Source organism: Penicillium vulpinum, assembly GCF_028829585.1.
Source record: "Penicillium vulpinum strain IBT 29486 chromosome Unknown utg000004l_segment0_segment0, whole genome shotgun sequence".
In the NCBI taxonomy this organism is placed as follows: domain Eukaryota; kingdom Fungi; phylum Ascomycota; class Eurotiomycetes; order Eurotiales; family Aspergillaceae; genus Penicillium; species Penicillium vulpinum.
The window spans coordinates 4,234,073-4,251,518 of NW_026643244.1; the positions used below are offsets into that span (position 1 = coordinate 4,234,073).

At 46.1% G+C, this 17,446-nt stretch overlaps 8 protein-coding genes across 8 annotated transcripts; 2 read left to right on the forward strand and 6 right to left on the reverse strand.

Moving 5' to 3' along the window:
- Positions 1–429: 429 nt before the first annotated feature.
- Positions 430–1,680, reverse strand: N7479_010107 (putative PHD finger domain protein; the record flags this gene model as incomplete). The annotated part of the gene is made up of 1 exon (XM_057257800.1): positions 430–1,680. The coding sequence occupies one exon, from the start codon at positions 1,678–1,680 to the stop codon at positions 430–432; it is 1,251 nt and encodes a 416-aa protein (XP_057105258.1).
- Positions 1,681–2,717: 1,037 nt separating this feature from the next.
- On the reverse strand, positions 2,718–3,023 carry N7479_010108 (uncharacterized protein; the record flags this gene model as incomplete). The annotated part of the gene is made up of 1 exon (XM_057257801.1): positions 2,718–3,023. The coding sequence occupies one exon, from the start codon at positions 3,021–3,023 to the stop codon at positions 2,718–2,720; it is 306 nt and encodes a 101-aa protein (XP_057105259.1).
- A 395-nt stretch (positions 3,024–3,418) lies between these two features.
- Positions 3,419–3,856, reverse strand: N7479_010109 (uncharacterized protein; the record flags this gene model as incomplete). The annotated part of the gene is made up of 2 exons (XM_057257802.1): positions 3,419–3,527; positions 3,726–3,856. The coding sequence occupies 2 exons, from the start codon at positions 3,854–3,856 to the stop codon at positions 3,419–3,421; spliced, it is 240 nt and encodes a 79-aa protein (XP_057105260.1).
- A 473-nt stretch (positions 3,857–4,329) lies between these two features.
- N7479_010110 (uncharacterized protein) lies at positions 4,330–5,821 on the forward strand (the record flags this gene model as incomplete). Its single annotated transcript, XM_057257803.1, has 2 exons — positions 4,330–5,334; positions 5,417–5,821. The coding sequence occupies 2 exons, from the start codon at positions 4,330–4,332 to the stop codon at positions 5,819–5,821; spliced, it is 1,410 nt and encodes a 469-aa protein (XP_057105261.1).
- A 698-nt stretch (positions 5,822–6,519) lies between these two features.
- N7479_010111 (uncharacterized protein) lies at positions 6,520–6,802 on the reverse strand (the record flags this gene model as incomplete). Its single annotated transcript, XM_057257804.1, has 2 exons — positions 6,520–6,630; positions 6,659–6,802. 2 exons carry the CDS (start codon positions 6,800–6,802, stop codon positions 6,520–6,522), a joined length of 255 nt encoding a protein of 84 aa, XP_057105262.1.
- Positions 6,803–8,547: 1,745 nt separating this feature from the next.
- On the reverse strand, positions 8,548–9,696 carry N7479_010112 (short-chain dehydrogenase; the record flags this gene model as incomplete). Its single annotated transcript, XM_057257805.1, has 4 exons — positions 8,548–8,690; positions 8,745–8,858; positions 8,917–9,103; positions 9,157–9,696. 4 exons carry the CDS (start codon positions 9,694–9,696, stop codon positions 8,548–8,550), a joined length of 984 nt encoding a protein of 327 aa, XP_057105263.1.
- A 3,341-nt stretch (positions 9,697–13,037) lies between these two features.
- N7479_010113 (uncharacterized protein) lies at positions 13,038–14,567 on the reverse strand (the record flags this gene model as incomplete). Its single annotated transcript, XM_057257806.1, has 9 exons — positions 13,038–13,125; positions 13,184–13,543; positions 13,678–13,864; positions 13,920–13,945; positions 13,995–14,035; positions 14,089–14,161; positions 14,213–14,254; positions 14,441–14,496; positions 14,547–14,567. The coding sequence occupies 9 exons, from the start codon at positions 14,565–14,567 to the stop codon at positions 13,038–13,040; spliced, it is 894 nt and encodes a 297-aa protein (XP_057105264.1).
- Positions 14,568–16,157: 1,590 nt separating this feature from the next.
- esdC (GTP-binding protein EsdC) lies at positions 16,158–16,946 on the forward strand (the record flags this gene model as incomplete). The annotated part of the gene is made up of 1 exon (XM_057257807.1): positions 16,158–16,946. One exon carries the CDS (start codon positions 16,158–16,160, stop codon positions 16,944–16,946), a length of 789 nt encoding a protein of 262 aa, XP_057105265.1.
- Between the last annotated feature and the right edge of the window lie 500 nt (positions 16,947–17,446).

The following is a 17,446-nucleotide window of genomic DNA, read 5'->3' on the forward strand; positions in this document are numbered from 1 at the left end:
CTGACTTTCGGCGCACTGTGTGCGCCCATGTGCCAACATGTTTGCATGTAAGAAACAAAAAAAGGGGATATGTGCATAGCGATGGCGTTTTCGACTTGATTTGGTTAGGCTCCGGCTCACTGGTGACCCTAGGAATATTGGGCACTAGATGGGCACGGCTTGGACATATGCTTGGCTCTAGCTGGGAATGGATACCTAGGAGGAATCTCTGCTTCCTATTTTCTCTCGGGAATTAGTGTTAGTTTTCGTCTAGAATAGACAGAAAATGAAATTGATTCCGTTCAAATAGATTCGGATTATGCAGTAAAACTAGGTACAAGCATGTATTTTTGGCCAGCACAGTCTAGCCCCAATACCATAAAAGTCCCTCAAACGCCGTGGGTATATCAACCGTCATACAAATCATAGAACAAGGAAGACAAGATAGGATCACTTCCCCAGAGTACGTCTGCACTCATCACAGTACCAAGTCCCAACCGGCTCCCGCGTCAAGCCAACGCACTTCCAGTGGAACCACTCATAGGGACATTCATCATTGTCGCAAGCCACCATATCCCCATGGCTAACAGTGCGGCAGGTACAATAGACCTTCGAATCCTCATTGCCTTCATCCTCATCCTCGTCGTCAACATCCTCATCAGCGGCACCATCACTCTTATCCGAGTCCGATGTATCAGCACTGCTGAGCATAGAGTCATCATCCTCATCGCCTTCTCCATTGGGAGATTTTTTCGAAAGCTTGATGCGACCACTGGCACTCGAGGAGCGCTTGATCGGCTTCCCGCTCGCAGTCTTCAGCTTCTTGACTTGTTGGTGCGGCGCGACCTTCTTAGTTAGTGCCTTCTTGACGCCGATGCTGGCACGGGGGCCGGCACTACCTGCACGGCTGCCTGCCGGTGTGCCCGGCTTCGGTGTACCAGGACCGATGGAAGTCTGGCGCAGGTTTGACGAGGCTACGGGGAGGGTGTTGAGAGAGGGGTTCAAGCGGCGGCGCTTGCTGTCCACCGCGCCGGCGGAGGATTCGCGTTGGCGTTGCTGGAGGTGTACGACGGCTGCTGCTGCTGGAGTAGCGGGGGCAGAGCTGCGTGCCGTGGTCTGCCCGAGCTGGGCTGTAGAGCTAGTGGCGCGGGGAGTTGTGGATTGGTTCAAGCGCTGCGCAGCAGCCAGGATGGGATTCGCATTTCCAGAAGTTGGGTTGAGGGGCGTTGAGTAGGCGGGGGAATCGGTGGGGGCAGAGTCAGGGAGGAAGATCTTGGGTGGGTTGCGATATTTGTTTTTTGAGTCGAAGAGGGAAGGGAGAGGCGGGTCGTTGCTGAGAAGGCCTTCGTTGACTAGATCGCGAATGCGCACATCGAGTCGTTTGATCTGGCGATCAAGGAGGACGCATGCCTTCTCGCTGAGTTGGATCTTCTCGTTCTGCAGCTCATGGGATCTGTCCATATTCTGTAGGATGGTCTTGCCGTATGGTTCTTCTTTTGGGTTCGGGGTTAGACTGCCGTTTAGTTTGATGAATTTCTGGATGCTGCTGTCGCGCGAGTTGATTGTAGCACGGCACTCCTGCATGACCTTGTCCTTGGCCTGAATTTCCTCCATGAGGTGGTTGATCTCAGCCGGGAGATTCGCCACATCGTGTACGAACTGCTCCAGGACAGTTGCGCAGTCTTCTGCACCGTGTGCCATTTTGAATTTTGGTCGTAAAGTGGGTTGAAGGTGGCTCCTATCGGGATACTAAGAGGGTGCCGTGCAGCTCAACCGGGTCGGATGGGAATGCTTGCTCCAATTCTGATCCTATTGTCTAATTTTGGATGACTAGATGAAAGGCTGGCCTTTGCGCGCGTCGATATTCAGACACCCGTTATAGGGACAAATGGATTGAGGTTGAACATATGCTGACTAATTGATGACTAATTTTCAGATCGGCGCCGTGAACGTCCGAAGTATGAACGTCTCTTGCCTTAAACATTGTAGATTATTTGAACCACTACGATTTATGTGGGCTTTTGAGAGCTATATAGCATGCTTAACATTTAGACTATTGAATGTTAAAAGCGATATAAAATATTCATTTGATTAACACGACGTATTTTTGGCTTTGTTTAGAGTGGATTTGAATTTCAAAATAGCTCTCCACGAAAGCTGTCAGGTCGTTATTATGGACTATAGGACTGCGGAATTTTTAACTGAGAAGCACCTTTGGAGAAAGAAAATATTCGTCAAGAATTGGACCATTAGACTCTTGGATGAACTTGTTACATGTCTCATTCTTTCGACTTCTATTCAAATTCTTTTGCTGTTTTTGGTTCATCCTTCATCTGCAATTTAGGAAGTTCTTCAATTGATATCCCGCACACTGGTTCAGGAGACTCATGGATATGACCTGTCATTTTGGATTGGTCTGATCAAGGTCGAGTGCCTAAACTCCATTCAATTGGTCTGCCTATACATATATAGTGGTAGGGTGTAGTCAATTTACAAAATCTCTATAGCCTTGCATGCCCCGGTTTGCGACATATGTATGAGTTAGGAACCCCGAAGCTCTGCCTTATGAAGCTCTTTCCTGTCAGCCTTTATCATTGACAGGGCCGCGGGTTTGGTGTATGTGTTTATATCACTCTGGTACATTATGGGGATCAAGGCACAAGGGCTTTGCACGCGAGAAGTAGTTGTGCCGTTTTGGTCAAAGTCGATTGGATATCGCCGACCGCGGTCTTTGGCTGTCATAAACTCCGTTGCCATATACACGCCCTCGTCGGACAGCTTGACACCGTTCGGGGTTGGTCCCATTCATTGGCGGAGTTGAAGCGAGTCTCGATAGCTAGTGGCGCGGTGGCGGCATCCTCCTCGGATACTGTGGTACCGAGCGGCTTTGAATCATTTTCTCCGTGCTTCCACGCTGGCCTGCCGTTCCTGACCTTTCCTTGGGCGCGTTTGCATTGTTCTTTGTATTCGGGCTTGTCCGCTTCGATCAGCTGTTTCGCCATGATATCCTGATATGCAGCCTCGTCTTTTGGTGCACATACCATGTCCGAGGTCCGAGTTGGTCAGATTTTTCTTGGGCTTTTTTGGCGTCTTGGAGGCGCTGTCGTCGGTTCTCTTTCTGGGTGCCATTCTGGTAACTCGCGACAACCGGTGGTCGCAAAGCAGGGAATCAGAGAGAAGTGAAGTGTGAGAGATCTGACGCGATTGACGTTGAATTGAAGTAAGATACGGGGCATAAGAAGAAATAAGAAGTTTGAAGTTTGAAGTGGGAAGTCAGATGTGAATGAAATAAGAGGTGGGGGTAGAGAAGATTAAGGGGGCCAAGTGAGTTTTAAATGAGAGCAAAGTCTCTCAGCGCGCCTGTCGAAAGGTACCGCTGTCAAGTATGCCATAAGAGATGTCGAGATAACATATGTTATAGGTAAAGTTTTGGGTAGGGTTAATTGGATTGTCTCCGCGCCTCGTAGGCGTCGAAGATCTCACGATATCCATCTTCGGTGGCGTTGATCCATTCATCGCTTGCCGGACTGCGTCCTGTGTACCGCACCCTGTATTCTGTTTAGAATTGAGGGATTATATTCGATTATAGTGCGAGCTAAAAGAATGTGTGTGAAGGAGACATGCGAAGAAACTAACACTATAGGGTCGTAGGCATTATTTCGCCAGTAAAACTGCAAGAAATCACGTTTGAGAAACTAAATAATTGATATTGAGATGCACATCCCAACAGCGCTAGTCGTGTTTACCTCTGCTTGACCTTCTGCTTGACAACTGTCAAGAGCCTTTTGAGAAGACCTTCGAACAAGTCGGCGTGATATTGGGTTTCATCCTCCAAACAAACCATTACATCCCCCTCCCCAGAGCCCTCAATGATCATACCAATACAAAAGCTGAATCTGATAACAGACTCTCAGCTCTCCTTGGCTATCAACCTTCAGAAAGACATTTCTCTTGCAAAGAAGCACTTGATTTCTTGGGCATTCGTCTTCCTAGAAACCCTTCACCTTTTCTTGGCAATTACTCACCCAGTTTTTGCACTTTACTGATGCACACCCTTCTCGGTCCATTTACCCCAGGCATCACTTTAGATGACTTCTTATTTTGGGCCCATCGTCTTTCAATCGGCTTTCGAAACGTGTTCTCAGTGATCTTTGAGCCGCATTTTCAGTTTTCCTTCAAAAAGCTTTCTCGATCATCCTTTTATTCATCTTTCTAGCAGTCTTTTGATCATCCTTCCAATCATTCTCCTCCCGTAATATTTACATTATGCTTTCAAGCAACTCTTCTCTGCCATTTCCCACCTTGTTTGCCACAATAATCTCACTCTGCATCGCCGTGCCATCTTCCAAGATGCCAAAGAACCTCCACCAACGTGATCACAGAACTTCAAGCCAGGTCAACAACTTCAAGGCACCTGACCTGTCACATACGATCAATACTTTCCCCGTCTCCAAGAATCGTCCCATATGCCGAAAATGGCCTTCAATCTTGCGGATCATTCTGAGACATATTAATCGCACGGAAGTATGCGTGATTACGTGCGTGCAGCGAGGAGAAAGTGCCAGTTTCATTGGCAGTGCAACCACGGGGCTTGTGATGTACAATTCAGAGAAACCCCCGCGCCATACGAAAAGCTCAATTGACAATATTCTCAAGCTTCTCCACAGCAATAACTTGCAGGAAGTTGCAGTGGAATTTATACGGGGAGACTTTGCCCGGGGCGTGGCTGGCTTGAGTGGAAGAGAGCTAGATCGTCGAGCTGTGCAAATGCCATCTTTACTTGGCCAAAGCTTAGCACTCAAGGATGCTAACAATCCCGGCACATTGGGTGGCTTTCTGGAACTTAAGATGCCCGGAGAAACAGTGTACAAGACAGTGGGACTGACCTGTTTTCATTGTATCAATCCCAGCGAGAAAGGTCTGGACCCTCAATTCCTCAAGAGAATGCGGGCATGGCACAAGCAAGGAATCACACCCACTGATAGTATGAGGAATCGATTACAGGTCGAGCACCCTAGCTCTATGGCCATTGAGAACAAAGTTGAATCACTGAAAGATGAGATCCACGAAATTGAAGGGAATGAAGAATATATCCGACTTTCCGGGTGGGTGAGTGAAGGGCTACAGGATGAACTAGGTCACCAGGCAAAATGCACTTTCTCTAGCCTTACCAATATCCTCTCAGAGCTGAAGGGGTTCCTTAGAGATATCGACAGGTTCCAAACGGCACGGCGCGCATCTTTTGGCCCTGTATATGCAGCCTCTGGCTTCAGGACAGGTTCATACAACGGGAAAGCATCAACTCTGGACTGGGCTCTCATCGAAGTTCCCCCTGACCGGGTGGGAGAAAACATAGTAAGACTTCATGCTTTTTTGACATTCTTTTCTTTCGCGTGGTTTGGTCCAAAGCAAACGCTAACATCATCTCTATCTTTAGACGCCCGACGGTCATTATTTGAAAGATTCCCCTATTACTACAAAGCTTGACGACATACCGCTGTTTATTCACGGTCAGCGGTCGGGGTATTCTAAAGGGATAAAACAACCCATTGAGGCTGCCCATCTTGCGCATGAAATCGAAGATGGACAGCCCATAAAGCCCGAGACTTTTGAGCATTCCGTTTTCTTTCAACATGGGTTTCACTTTTCCGAAGGTGGTGGCTCAGGTGTACTTGTGTTCACACAATCCCATGTCGTCGTCGGCATCTTGATCGGGGGTGTGATCTCTGACACCGGCTCAGCGCCCAAATTCTCGTTTTTCACGCCCATTGAAAACATCATTGAAGACATCAAGAAGATCGCCAAAGCCACTGATGTTCGGTTCAAGATGAATCGGCCATGAATCATCCTCATGGCACACATGCATCTTGTATCCCGTTCGTTTCATCGGGTGCTCTGTGTGCTCGGCATCTTCTATTGTCTTTACTTGTTCTGCATTTCAGTTCCAGTGGTATTCACACCGATTGCTATGCAAATTAGTAGGCTGGATCAGATTAATGAATTGAGAAATTTATCTTTGCATTTATCGAGAAAGAATTTATTTAACTGATATGTTACTAAAAGCTTCGTAATATTGTTAGAATTTTGGAACCTTGGAATCTTGGAAGGCATCTCCGATTGCACATGAGAAAGTCTCCTATGCACGTCCTTTTCAGGTTTGTATGCATCTATGCTGTAGAGTGATAATCCGAGCGTGTATTCCAAAGCTCCATCTATAATAGTAATCTGGCTAACTAGAGCACCGAGAAAACAAAAAAAGAATGTCTAAAAAGATGACATTTCAAAAGATACTGGAGTGCTATCTTCCACATAACGTCCCTTGCATTATCTCAAGCCAGATAAATCAGATTATCAAAGTATTACCCTATTAAGGACCGAGGCTATTATATACACGGTCAACTACTGTTGTTTTCTTCGATCTCAAATCAATGGCGATCCACATAATTCTAGCTAATCTGATGATTTTCAGGTACTGTGGGCATTCTTTCCTGGCCTTTGGCATGCTTGCCTCGACTGTGCCTTCCCTTCTTTTGGCCAAACTCACCCTCTCAATGTTTTGCCCTTCGTGATGACGACCCCTACCATTGGAAGATTCAGGTCATCCAGAATGTTCACAATAAGATCCCTCGTATTGCGCCAGTCTGGAGTGCTCTGATATCGTACGACCATCAATACATACAGCTTGCGGCATTTTCTCTTTTTTCTGGGTCATTCCCACATCAGACACAGCACCAAGTTGGTGCCAGTATCTTTTATCAGCAGGCTTGTCGTGCATAGTAAGAGGAGGGTGTTCAGATCTGGGTCCAGTGGACACCTCAGCCATGGCGATGGCTTAAAAGTTATCAAGGAGCAATAAAGGCTCAGGCTAAGGGGTCTTGGAAACTCAGGAAACTCAAGGCGTGGTGGTGCTGTTCGGCCCACCTTCGCAAAACATAGGAGGAAAGGATTTGCTCGAACTGATGGAGAACTTGAAAAGAGGATAAAAAGATCGATCAGAGTTGATGAGAAAGTGTGAGGGAGTTGGAGTTGGAGTCTGCGGCTCAAAGGATTGACAAAGCTTAAAAACCTCACTCAACAGCTTGGAAGTGAGAGTAAAGCATCAAGCGAGATGAGAAATGAACATATTTATTTACACAACAGACTCTTCTGATTAAACTTCGAAGCAAATTTATGGCACACTTCCTCCTTTTCATAGTAACCCAATCCAATTGGTTTCATCGCCTATGATTGTCGAAGAGGATTACAATAATGACCAATAAGGGGGGGAGATGAGAAACCTATAATCAAGCAATCATTTTTTCAAAATAATGATGCAACTCGACAATATCTACTATATAACCTAGTGGGATAGTGGGATAGCGCTCCTTCAACCTATCAATGAATTGCTAATTTGGCATTTGGGAGACTCCACGTCATTTATTTACTGCAATGATATCCAGACAGCGAGCAAATTGAATCGCCGACATAACCCCACGGAGGGTCACAGTTACCCCTGGCACGGTTAAAGAGATAAAAGCGAGCTTGTTTCATGAAAATTGGTAAATTTATACAACAGTGATAGAGTCCTTACCATCTCGACACTGACAGATGTCATTAACACCAAAGTGAGGGTTTGCAGTATAACGCTATCGATGAATTATTTGATATAGCCTATATTTGTTAACTCACAATGGGGAGCATCCACAGGCAGGGGGAGAAGGGTTGTTATTCAACCCGATGACCGGGATCGCCAGCACCATGCCTCCATTCACAGGGTCAATAAATAATACAGCAGCCTTCATTATATAGAAGAGAGAGAGGTCAGTGGTTTTTTTAAGAAAGATATTTTTAGACAGGCAAGTAAAGTAGTTGACCTAGTTGGCTTAAGCTCTCTTCTATACCTTTTGCCGGGTATTTTAGTCTGTGTAGGATCTACATTTGGATCCTCCGATACATACATGTTTAAGGTTTTCTTCCTCCTCTGTCTCTATATATTGTGATTTACTCCTCAAAAGACAGAAGACCAGAATTCGCTAATGGGAAAGTACCTACATACGCGAATTTGTACACTTAGAAGACATAATTGTACGTGATTGGCATTTATTCAGAGTTTTCTTAAGCCGAAAGACTTTACCCGATACAAGCCAAAGATCTAGGTTTGGGGCAATGAAATAAATGAAACTCCGTTTGTTTTCCGCAAATTTTATGGAGCATTCATATACTAGTCGAGAGTGATAAATTGGATTATATCGACGGACTAATATACGTTAGAGACTTCGATAACTATAAGATAAGTTAGTATTGGGCTCTAGAATATTAAATAAGAGGACAGAGCTAAGGATTTCACTAGATATACTAATAAGGCTATCTTAGTAAATAAGATCTTAAAAAAAAAAAAACTTGGATCAAGCTCGAAGGGTAACAGTGAGCAACTCCACCCACTCAAAGAAATGTTCCGGTTAGTCAGGGACAATATCTATTGATAGTTATATCATCAAGACTTCCAACGTTGAAAATTTCAGCATTGAACGATTTTACGCTTTAGATGAACCAATTTACTAGCTCAAGCTTGAGGTTTATCTATGGGCACTAGTAGGAAAACTCTTGCCCAACCAACTTCTCACTCAATCGCCATAGTCGTTCAGCTTCAATACTGCTCGTGGCCCATGACTTGACAGTATCCACCAGCGGATCAGCTACGTGGCAGTCGAGCAGGTAGGCCCCGTTGTCGGCTATTAAAAGGTCAGTTCACTGAATCACAACCCGCATTCACACAGGAGACATACCCTTGATACTTGGATCAAAAGCTGCGTATATGTGAGTTGCAGCACCTCTCTCTAGGGGCTTTGCGTCAAACTCCTTCCAGCCCTCTGCGTTGCCCAACGACTTATCAGCGGTTTCTTGGATGAGGTTAGCTAGGTTGAAGCTGTCAGACAATTTGCGGGGTTTTGATCTTACGCAGTTCACTCATTTCGACTGTCCAGTCTAAGTGACCTCCTAGATTAGTCCAGATAACTCCGGGATGAAGGCTGAATGCTTGGAGGTTATGTTTGTTTCCGAGTTTCTGGGCCAGAGAGATGGAAAACAACATATTTGCCGTCTTGCTCTGGCCATAGGCATACCACCGGTTATACGTCTTCCCCTCCTACATCATCCTGTTAGTGAGATGTTTGACATGTCCGGGGACGAATGGCATACATCAAAATTATAGTCATCGAATCGGAACGGGTTCAACCGATGGCCATCGCTACTGACGACAACAATTCTCGGCTCCTTTGAACCCACGATCTTCTTCGCAATCAGGTTTGTAAACAAGAACGGGCCCAGATGGTTCGTTGCCAGATGTGACTCAACTCCGTCGGTAGTGAGCTTATAATCCACTGCCATGATACCCGCATTGTTGACAAGGACATCAATCACTGGAATATCATCCCATGAGTTGACCTGCGCGGCTGCATTACGCACACTCTCTAGTGACCCCAGGTCAACTTGGAGTGTGCGAACTTTGACCGTTGGCTGGGCTGCGGTAATTGATGCCTCCATCTGGGCAAGCTTTTCGGTGTTGCGGGCAGCCAGAATAAGCCACGCTGGCTGAGCCTTTGCAATTGACTGGACGAAGAAGCCACCTAGAGAGCCTAGTGAGACGCCTGTGGTCAGGACGACCTTGCCATTGATTAAGGAGCTATAATCGGCGACGAGTTCGTCCGTAGTGGTATGAGTATTGTACGGGACTGGCATGGTGCGATAATAATGAGAATCACAGTGGGAAGATACAGATGTAATAGTAATGCTAGCAGAGAATAGCAGAGAGGGCCTCCGAGCTTAAATGAGAATAGATATTGGGAATTCTTTCCAAGTTCTTCCACATTGTTCTGTGGATTTCTAATCATGAGCGCGCTAATGATCCTTGTTAATCATCCCTGTTAGCATGTTCAACGCTACACAAATTTAGTGTCAGTACAAATCCAAGAAACAAAGAGGATTTGAGCGCCCGGACCTAATCTCCCAATGACATCACACTCCTCCGACTAACCGCCGATACACTCTAGAAGTTGACTTGTGCATAAATTTTGTCTGTCTTTCGACTAATAAGTAATGGCATCTTATCAGCAAGAGCCGCCCCTATCTTCATGCTAAGCGAATCTAGAGTTGAGGTCCAACTTGAGGGTTATAGTCGCGTAGATCGCAAGTGGAAGGAAAATCAACATATCCAGAGCTAAAAAGATCTAAGCCAGAATCAGACTTCCCCGGAAGATGACTTAGTTCTTGGTATCACTGCCCATGTCAAAGCTGATATCTAACTTCTTTGAGAACTCGTCGATACTGCTTTCCATCTAGACTTGGTTGGAAATGAATGCAGTGACATCGAATCCATTCTTTATAATGTCCACATCATTGACGAAAAATACGTCAAGCCATCTAGCTATAATCAGATCAACCTCGGTGTCATTGGGACCATCAGCCTCACTGGTGATATAGTCTCCAAAAGTCTCTGTGGGACAACTGCATAACATATCCTGACTGTAAGAAAAGTGTGAAGCGCAGTAAGCCCACACAGGCAGGCCCAGAAATAGCGGTCCTCATGGTAGATGAATTGGACGTCGGGTTCGAGGCATAGTTCTACAAGTGGGAAGCTCGGGATTGGAGAGAAGATCCATCGCCGGATAGAGTGATTGCTATTATCAAAAGTGGTCCTTTGTTTTGAACTATTTCGAGCTGGAGGAACTGATCGGCGTTAATGGTGAGTTCTGGCTCTCCCTGAAGGGATTTCAGTGCCGCCATGAGTTTTAACTAGAAGGGTTATAAAGCTTAATAGGATGTTAGTGACAACCCAAAATATAGAGAGAGAAACACATACAAGAAACAAAAACGACAGATCTCCCCCCCCTCAAAGCTCACCGATTACTATATCCTTCGCCTTATTTAAGCTCATCACTGGAACTTTCGCTGTCCTAAACCTAAAAGTCATAGTGTTTAGTCGTTGTAGAATGAAATGAAAGGTAGCAAGTGACGACCTAGGAGGATGTAGTCAAGGAAATATACAGGAGCACTAGCAACAGAGTATGTCCAGTGAGCATCGTCGGTCTCCCGTTGGATGTGGATCAAGAAGAGTATCTTTGTCTGTGGCGGCTGAAGCCTGGTCATTGTATTCATTTGGATCATCTAGATCATTTAGCCGATCATGGCTGATTGTTGTGTATTAATATCAAAGAGGATTCAAGTTTAAATGGTTCTTAAACGAAATGTCGCCCTAGCATTAGAGGATCAATATTATTCAAAGTTAGACGGAATTGCCTACTGGTAATTCTCCCAAATAAAGAGACGACTCCCAGCCCCCAGGGGCCATGCATGAGGCTCAGTGTGCTTACATGGCGAACTTGACAAGTCCATGGGTATTTATTGATTTTCTTATTATTGACTGAAGAAACACTCGGGCTGCATTATAATAGTCCTTGTGGCGGTTCAATATTAAAGCCTCTTATTGATCGAGGCAATAGAAAATGTGCATCTAAACACTTCAACTCGGTCCTAGTTTTATGGCTACGGAAGCAATCCAATATCACGATTCTAGAATTACCCAAGATTAGTCGGTACCTTGGTATTGTTGGGAATGTTATGGATAGGTGCAGAAACGTTTGTATTTGATGTTCTGTTGGAGCAGATGCCTGTGTGCCTTGTTTGACGGGCTTCAACAGGCTATTTAAGTCTTTGTAGAGCATAGCATATACCTTCTTCTCTTTCTCCTCTCCTTCACCTCTATTATTCTCTTTCATCAACCGGCAACATGGGGAACACCCGGCAACATGGTGAACACAATAGCCCAGTATATATCAGTGGACTATAACAAACCGCGGTCCCAGCACAACAGGGTTGCAAGGGCTGAGGCTCATTATATAAATACCAAAGGCTAGACAGTGCATTAAACTGAGATATGGGCCTATCAAAAAGCTAGTATATATACAAGGCAAAGTAAGTCAGGTGTAGTCTCGAGATTCGTTCAAGCTAACATATTATACCAGCGAAAAAATACCTGCCTGGTAACGAGGACTACGTCTATATTTCATTGCCTTTGGGATTCAGATTCCTTGAATGGCCATTCCGGTGATAATCTACGGCCTCAGACTCATTGGCCTATATATCAAACAAAAATCTACAAACCCAAGTGCACTTGCCACACTAATTTTTTCGACTATCCGATTCCGACTGAGGATGGACCACGATTCCCATTAGCTAGCCTGCAGATTATGCCGCTGACAACTTTCCCATTCCCACTCAGCGACAGTCTAGACAAGTTGTTGGTCAAACCGAGAATAGCCCCTTATATGCATGAAGGAGTGTCATGTGTCTATATAAGACGTTTGCGTGTTCTGGTATGATATGCTGGTCAATGGTCCCAGCAATTCTTCAAGATGGATAATGGGATTAATATGTTTATGTTCAATCACTGATTTAAAATATAACTGCCAATACCTGTATGGTTGTCACTGAGCCTTGCGGTTCTATCAGTTTTGCCGTCAATAGACTAATGACAACCAGGCTCTCACAGATTCGGTAGCTAAAAACGCTGTGAGCAATCTTGGAACTCATTAGACATGATGAGTCACCAACTCTTTCAGCCCATCCCTGTGCATTTTGATGTCTATCAACAAACACAGCATCGACAACAAAGATGGCTTAGATATTGTGGATCAGTTACGTGAACTCCGTGAAATGGTTATCATGAACAAGGCTCGGCATTATCAATAACTGCAGCAACGCCTAACTAAGCTCATACGACACGTAAAGAGGCTTTAACTTCATGCTCAGCAAGAATATCTTATTCGTGAAGCTGAGCTAGATGAATAGGCGGATATCGAGGGAGTTTTACGGCCGAAATCCCAAATGCCCCTCCTGCACCAAAGAATATCCTTGAAATTAGTCTCTGTCCGCGTCCATTGTCAACACTTCGCGTCTTGATCAAAAACATGAAATGGGCAGGAATGGCTACTCCTCACAAGCAGTTTTCGAATAGAATCGCTCACATTGAGTACCTCGTATCCTTCAAAATCGTTAAATCAAGTAAACGAACATGACTCGGACTAAATTCCAGAATCCCCAATAACAACGGCCTCACTCTTCACCTTCACGTCTTCCTCTGCCATAGGCTTCCTTCCCCAAACCCTCCTCCTATTAAATATCAGTCAATCCACTTCCTCAATAGTCAGAAGAAAGAAAGAAAACTCACGCATACTGCCACATATGAACGTGCGGATTTTGCAACTCCTTCCTAACCCCCGCCAACAAAACCTGCACCTCCTCCTTTGTCCAGGGCGTTGGAACCCCAAATTTAGTAAGAAGATACATCCCCCAACCCTCCATACCAGCCGTCCACTGATGATAATGCAACCTCCCCGCTTCTTTAAGCGTAGGGTCCCGAGCCCACGGCCCAACAGGCCATCTATACCTCTTCTCGTGGATATCGACAAAGCCGGCTTTTTCCATTGCTGCACGCATCGTATCCAGCGTATCGAGGGGGTGATCCCATTCCTGTCCGGCACGGAACACCGCTTCCGTGAACTGGACCATGCTGGAGTCTGTAGACATGCTGGTGTCTGAGCAGTTAATTCGTGGATCACCTTCTATTTGTTCGATCTAGCCTCCTGGGTTTAAGTTTCTGGTTTGGAGTTGGATTTTAGTGTGGTGTCTAGGAAGGCAAGGAGGGGACGTAGGCAGGCTTACTTGTAACACTGGCTAAATAGACCGTCCCATTCCACAGGTGTGAATGCGCCTATCAGCTGGAGTATATGGATTAGGTCAAAGGGCTGGCGCCAGGTCCATTCCTGGAGGACGTCATCGACTTCCATTATGCAGTTTGGGGGGAGCCAGTCTCCTGGTGGGGGGAAGAGGTCTACGCCTCTGACGGTTGCTGGGTCAGTTAGCTCACTGACTGGGTAGTATCGGGCATATATTCATGTGCTTACTGTTCGGGAACATGTCGGCTGTATCGCTGTATCTTGTAAATTGGTGTTCTTAGCTTGGGGAAGGTGTCCTCTTACATAGCCCAGTTACCTCGGCCTGTGCCGATGTCTAGGATTTGCTTGAAGGTGCTCAGTGGGGGCTTTTATTGTTCTGTACTTTCTGGATGTATACCTTGGGGTCCTTCACTGGTGCTTGAAAGAGTGGGTTTTCGGTATGGGCATCTAAGAGTATACAGAGGAGGTGACTGGGCAAGTTAGCTTGTGTATTAGTATTGGTGTGGTGATATCAGACTCACCCTGCCTCTAAGCTCTCAAATTGTTGCTCGTCAGATGTACACCTGGAGAGAAATTAGAAGGGATATGGTCGATCTCATATTCAGGTATATACCAAGATGCACCCTCTTTCACGGTCTGATACCGTCTTCCGTTCTCGAACACTCCTCAGTAAATGCATGATGCTAGAGAGGTTGTTTCACTAAATGCTAGGTTAGAATGGTTGATAATAACCTAGGGCATATACTCACGAAGCAAAGTCGGTATCTGCATAGTCGTCCCGTTGAAGATCATAGTAATCCGGGTCCTGTAGCCGATATCAGATTCCTATCAATTAGATTATAAATCTTCACTCACAATCTCGATGGAGATGTCCATGGCTGGCAGTTCTTGGAGAAAAGAAACAAATTGCAGTTTCAAAAAGAAGACAGGAAACCCATTACTCCATTATTGAACCGATTTCTAGGCTAATAAGACAAAAGAACCCCTCATGGATCAAGACGGATACATGTCTCTTCCCAGTTTTCTAGTGCTTCGACTATCTGATGAACTGGCCAACGACTTTCAGTTGGGCCCCTTGTCTTTCCCAGGTTGGTATATTTTACCCACTTCAATCGTTGGCGGACGATCGGAAGGATTTGGCCAATCAGAGACAAACGGGGGAATCCACCTTCTGGTCGGAAGTTGTAGAATTGCTTTTTCCCCCACTCTCTTTGTTATCAAAAAGGAGGGATATATCAAGAAGATGTCATGTCAGATAGATGAGAGGGTCAATTGCCTGGTGGAAAGGCGGAAAGAGAGTTCGGCACTTCAACCCTATGCCATATGCTCTTGTCCAATCCTTGTCAATTATCCCTGTCCACCATCCCTGGCAATATCCCGTCAGCCTGCAGCCTCTGATTGAATAGGTTTAATGCATCTTATCCCGCGTCTTGGTCTCGGCGCATTTTCAATTAGGAAGGCCCGGTGACGTCTCTCACTCGGATATTTCAATCTCGGGGAGTACATATTCGCACACACTAGGATAGTTTGAAATCCTATCCAGTCAGTTATCTGTGAGATATACAACATACAAAGTAGTTACATCCATATGTACACATTACATATCCGATACCTCGCTAATCTATACAAGGAAGGTGGGGAAGTTGAGGTGGAAACTCATCTCGAGGCTCACCCGATGTCAGTCTAGACATGACAACACACAACACATCGACCCCTCCACAATTAATCAATGAGGCTGACAACTTCTTCAGATCTCAAAACCCTTGAAATTGCTTGGACAATGGCCCTTCGTACAGAAAACTCTCTCCTCTTCTGGTCCGAGCGCCAGCGCCAAATCCTAGTCAGTCATTGGCTATAGCCATGAGGGCAGCACATCACAGTGCAACATGCATCGAACCAACCAACACCGTCAATTACGCGCCCAACCCCCGGACGATTGATTCTGCACTGCTGATCGAATCGACTTGTTTAAAAGAATGCCATAGCCTCCTCAAGGCGGATTCCTTCTCTTTTTTCCCTTCAGCGAGCGTTTGTTGTGTTTATCTGCCCTATTCGAGTTATCCTGAGCACTGGTTGCCTGGATTTTTTCTTTCGTTATCTTCTATACTAATTTTTTTACTCTTTTTTTATCCTCAAACGAGCTGTGCTCTTTGAGATTCTGCCTTGCTTCGGATTTCCTCGAATTTTACAACTATTAACAGTTTACTTGTCGCCGGTCGACTTGATTTCGCTGTTTAACAGATACCTACAACGAACACAATCTTAATATAATCTCGCTCGATTATTCTTCTTTCTTTGTCGGACCGTTTCCCCAAAGATCAACAAAGAGGTCCAATATCCGATCAACTTGACAACTTAAACTCTGGCAGTTTTAGGTTGTTAACTATACGATACTCTTGTGATCTTTTGATCTCTACGACAACTTTTTTTTAAATTCCAGCTTTTTTTTGATACATTTGATTCATAATGGCCGCCGTTCAACTTAAGTTCTCCCTCCGGACCTCGTCCAACGTCAAGACCGTCCACCTCGTCGGTTCATGGGACAACTACCAGCGCCAAATCCCCCTCTCCAGCGAAGGCAAGCCCGGTGCCTGGGTCGGCAAATTCCGCTTCCAGACTTCAATGCTCCAACTTGGAGGCCGCTACTGGTACTACTATATGATGGACGGATACCACGTGTCGCACGATCCTGCCGTCGAATACACCGTCGAGCCCACCACCGGCCGCAAGCTCAACATCCTCGATGTTCCCGGCGGTAAGCCCACCAGCCGCGCCTCCGCACCCAAGACCAGCCGCAGCAGCAACATCGCAACCGGCCGCGCCCTGTCCCCCTCGCGCATCCAGCACCCAAAGCCAACCAAGCACTACGCCTCCCGCCAACTCCGTGAAGCAGACTTCGCCCCAACTGTCGACGACCTGACCCGCCGCTTCGCCGGCTCCCGTCTGTCAGACGAGTACTCGTACTCCAACAGCCCGCCCAGCTCTGCGGGATCATCTCTCTCGTCGCGGTCGTCTTCAGGCTCCACCTCACCCTCGTCTCTTTCGTCCATGAGCGAGCCCCCCGTGCACTGCCGCTGCGAGCGCTACGGTATCACCCGCAAGGGTGACCGCGTCAAGCTCGACTGTGGTGGTGCCCGCTGTGGATATGTTGAGTCTTCCGATGATAGCTGCTCTGAATCTGAGTACGAGAGTGATGAGGAGTACTGCCGTGCTCGCAACGCTGTTCGTCGTCAGGGTATCGTTGTTCGTCGGTAGATGGGTTATATCTGGTGGTGAGGTTGGGAGGGTCGTTATGTCCTGCGCCACTCTTGCTAGGTTATTTGCTCTATTTTTTCTTGCGCTTGAATGTTCCAGTCTGGTGAGACTTGGTCATTGCGTTTGTTTTATTTGTTTAAAAAAAAACGATAAATTACCAAAAACAGCCCGAGCCGCGGGTGAACCGGTTTTGCGCTGCGGTTGGGCGGGGATGATTGTCTGTGTGGGGAGGGAGAACGAGGATGAGGAAGATGAGAAGAAGAAGAAGGAAACATCGATTCCCATATTTCGATGTGGACAACATCCACCCTGGACTGATCCAGCCTTGTGGACTCCGACAAGCTTATCTTGAGCCAGTCAAGGTTACAACTGAATGACTAGCACAAGCCATAAGATGACAAGATCTGCCATGAGCCTCCTGGATCTAAGGGAGGCCTGGCCAAGATAAAAAAAAATGGTATCTCTTCAACCAAAGACCATCTTTGATGTCATGGACTTGT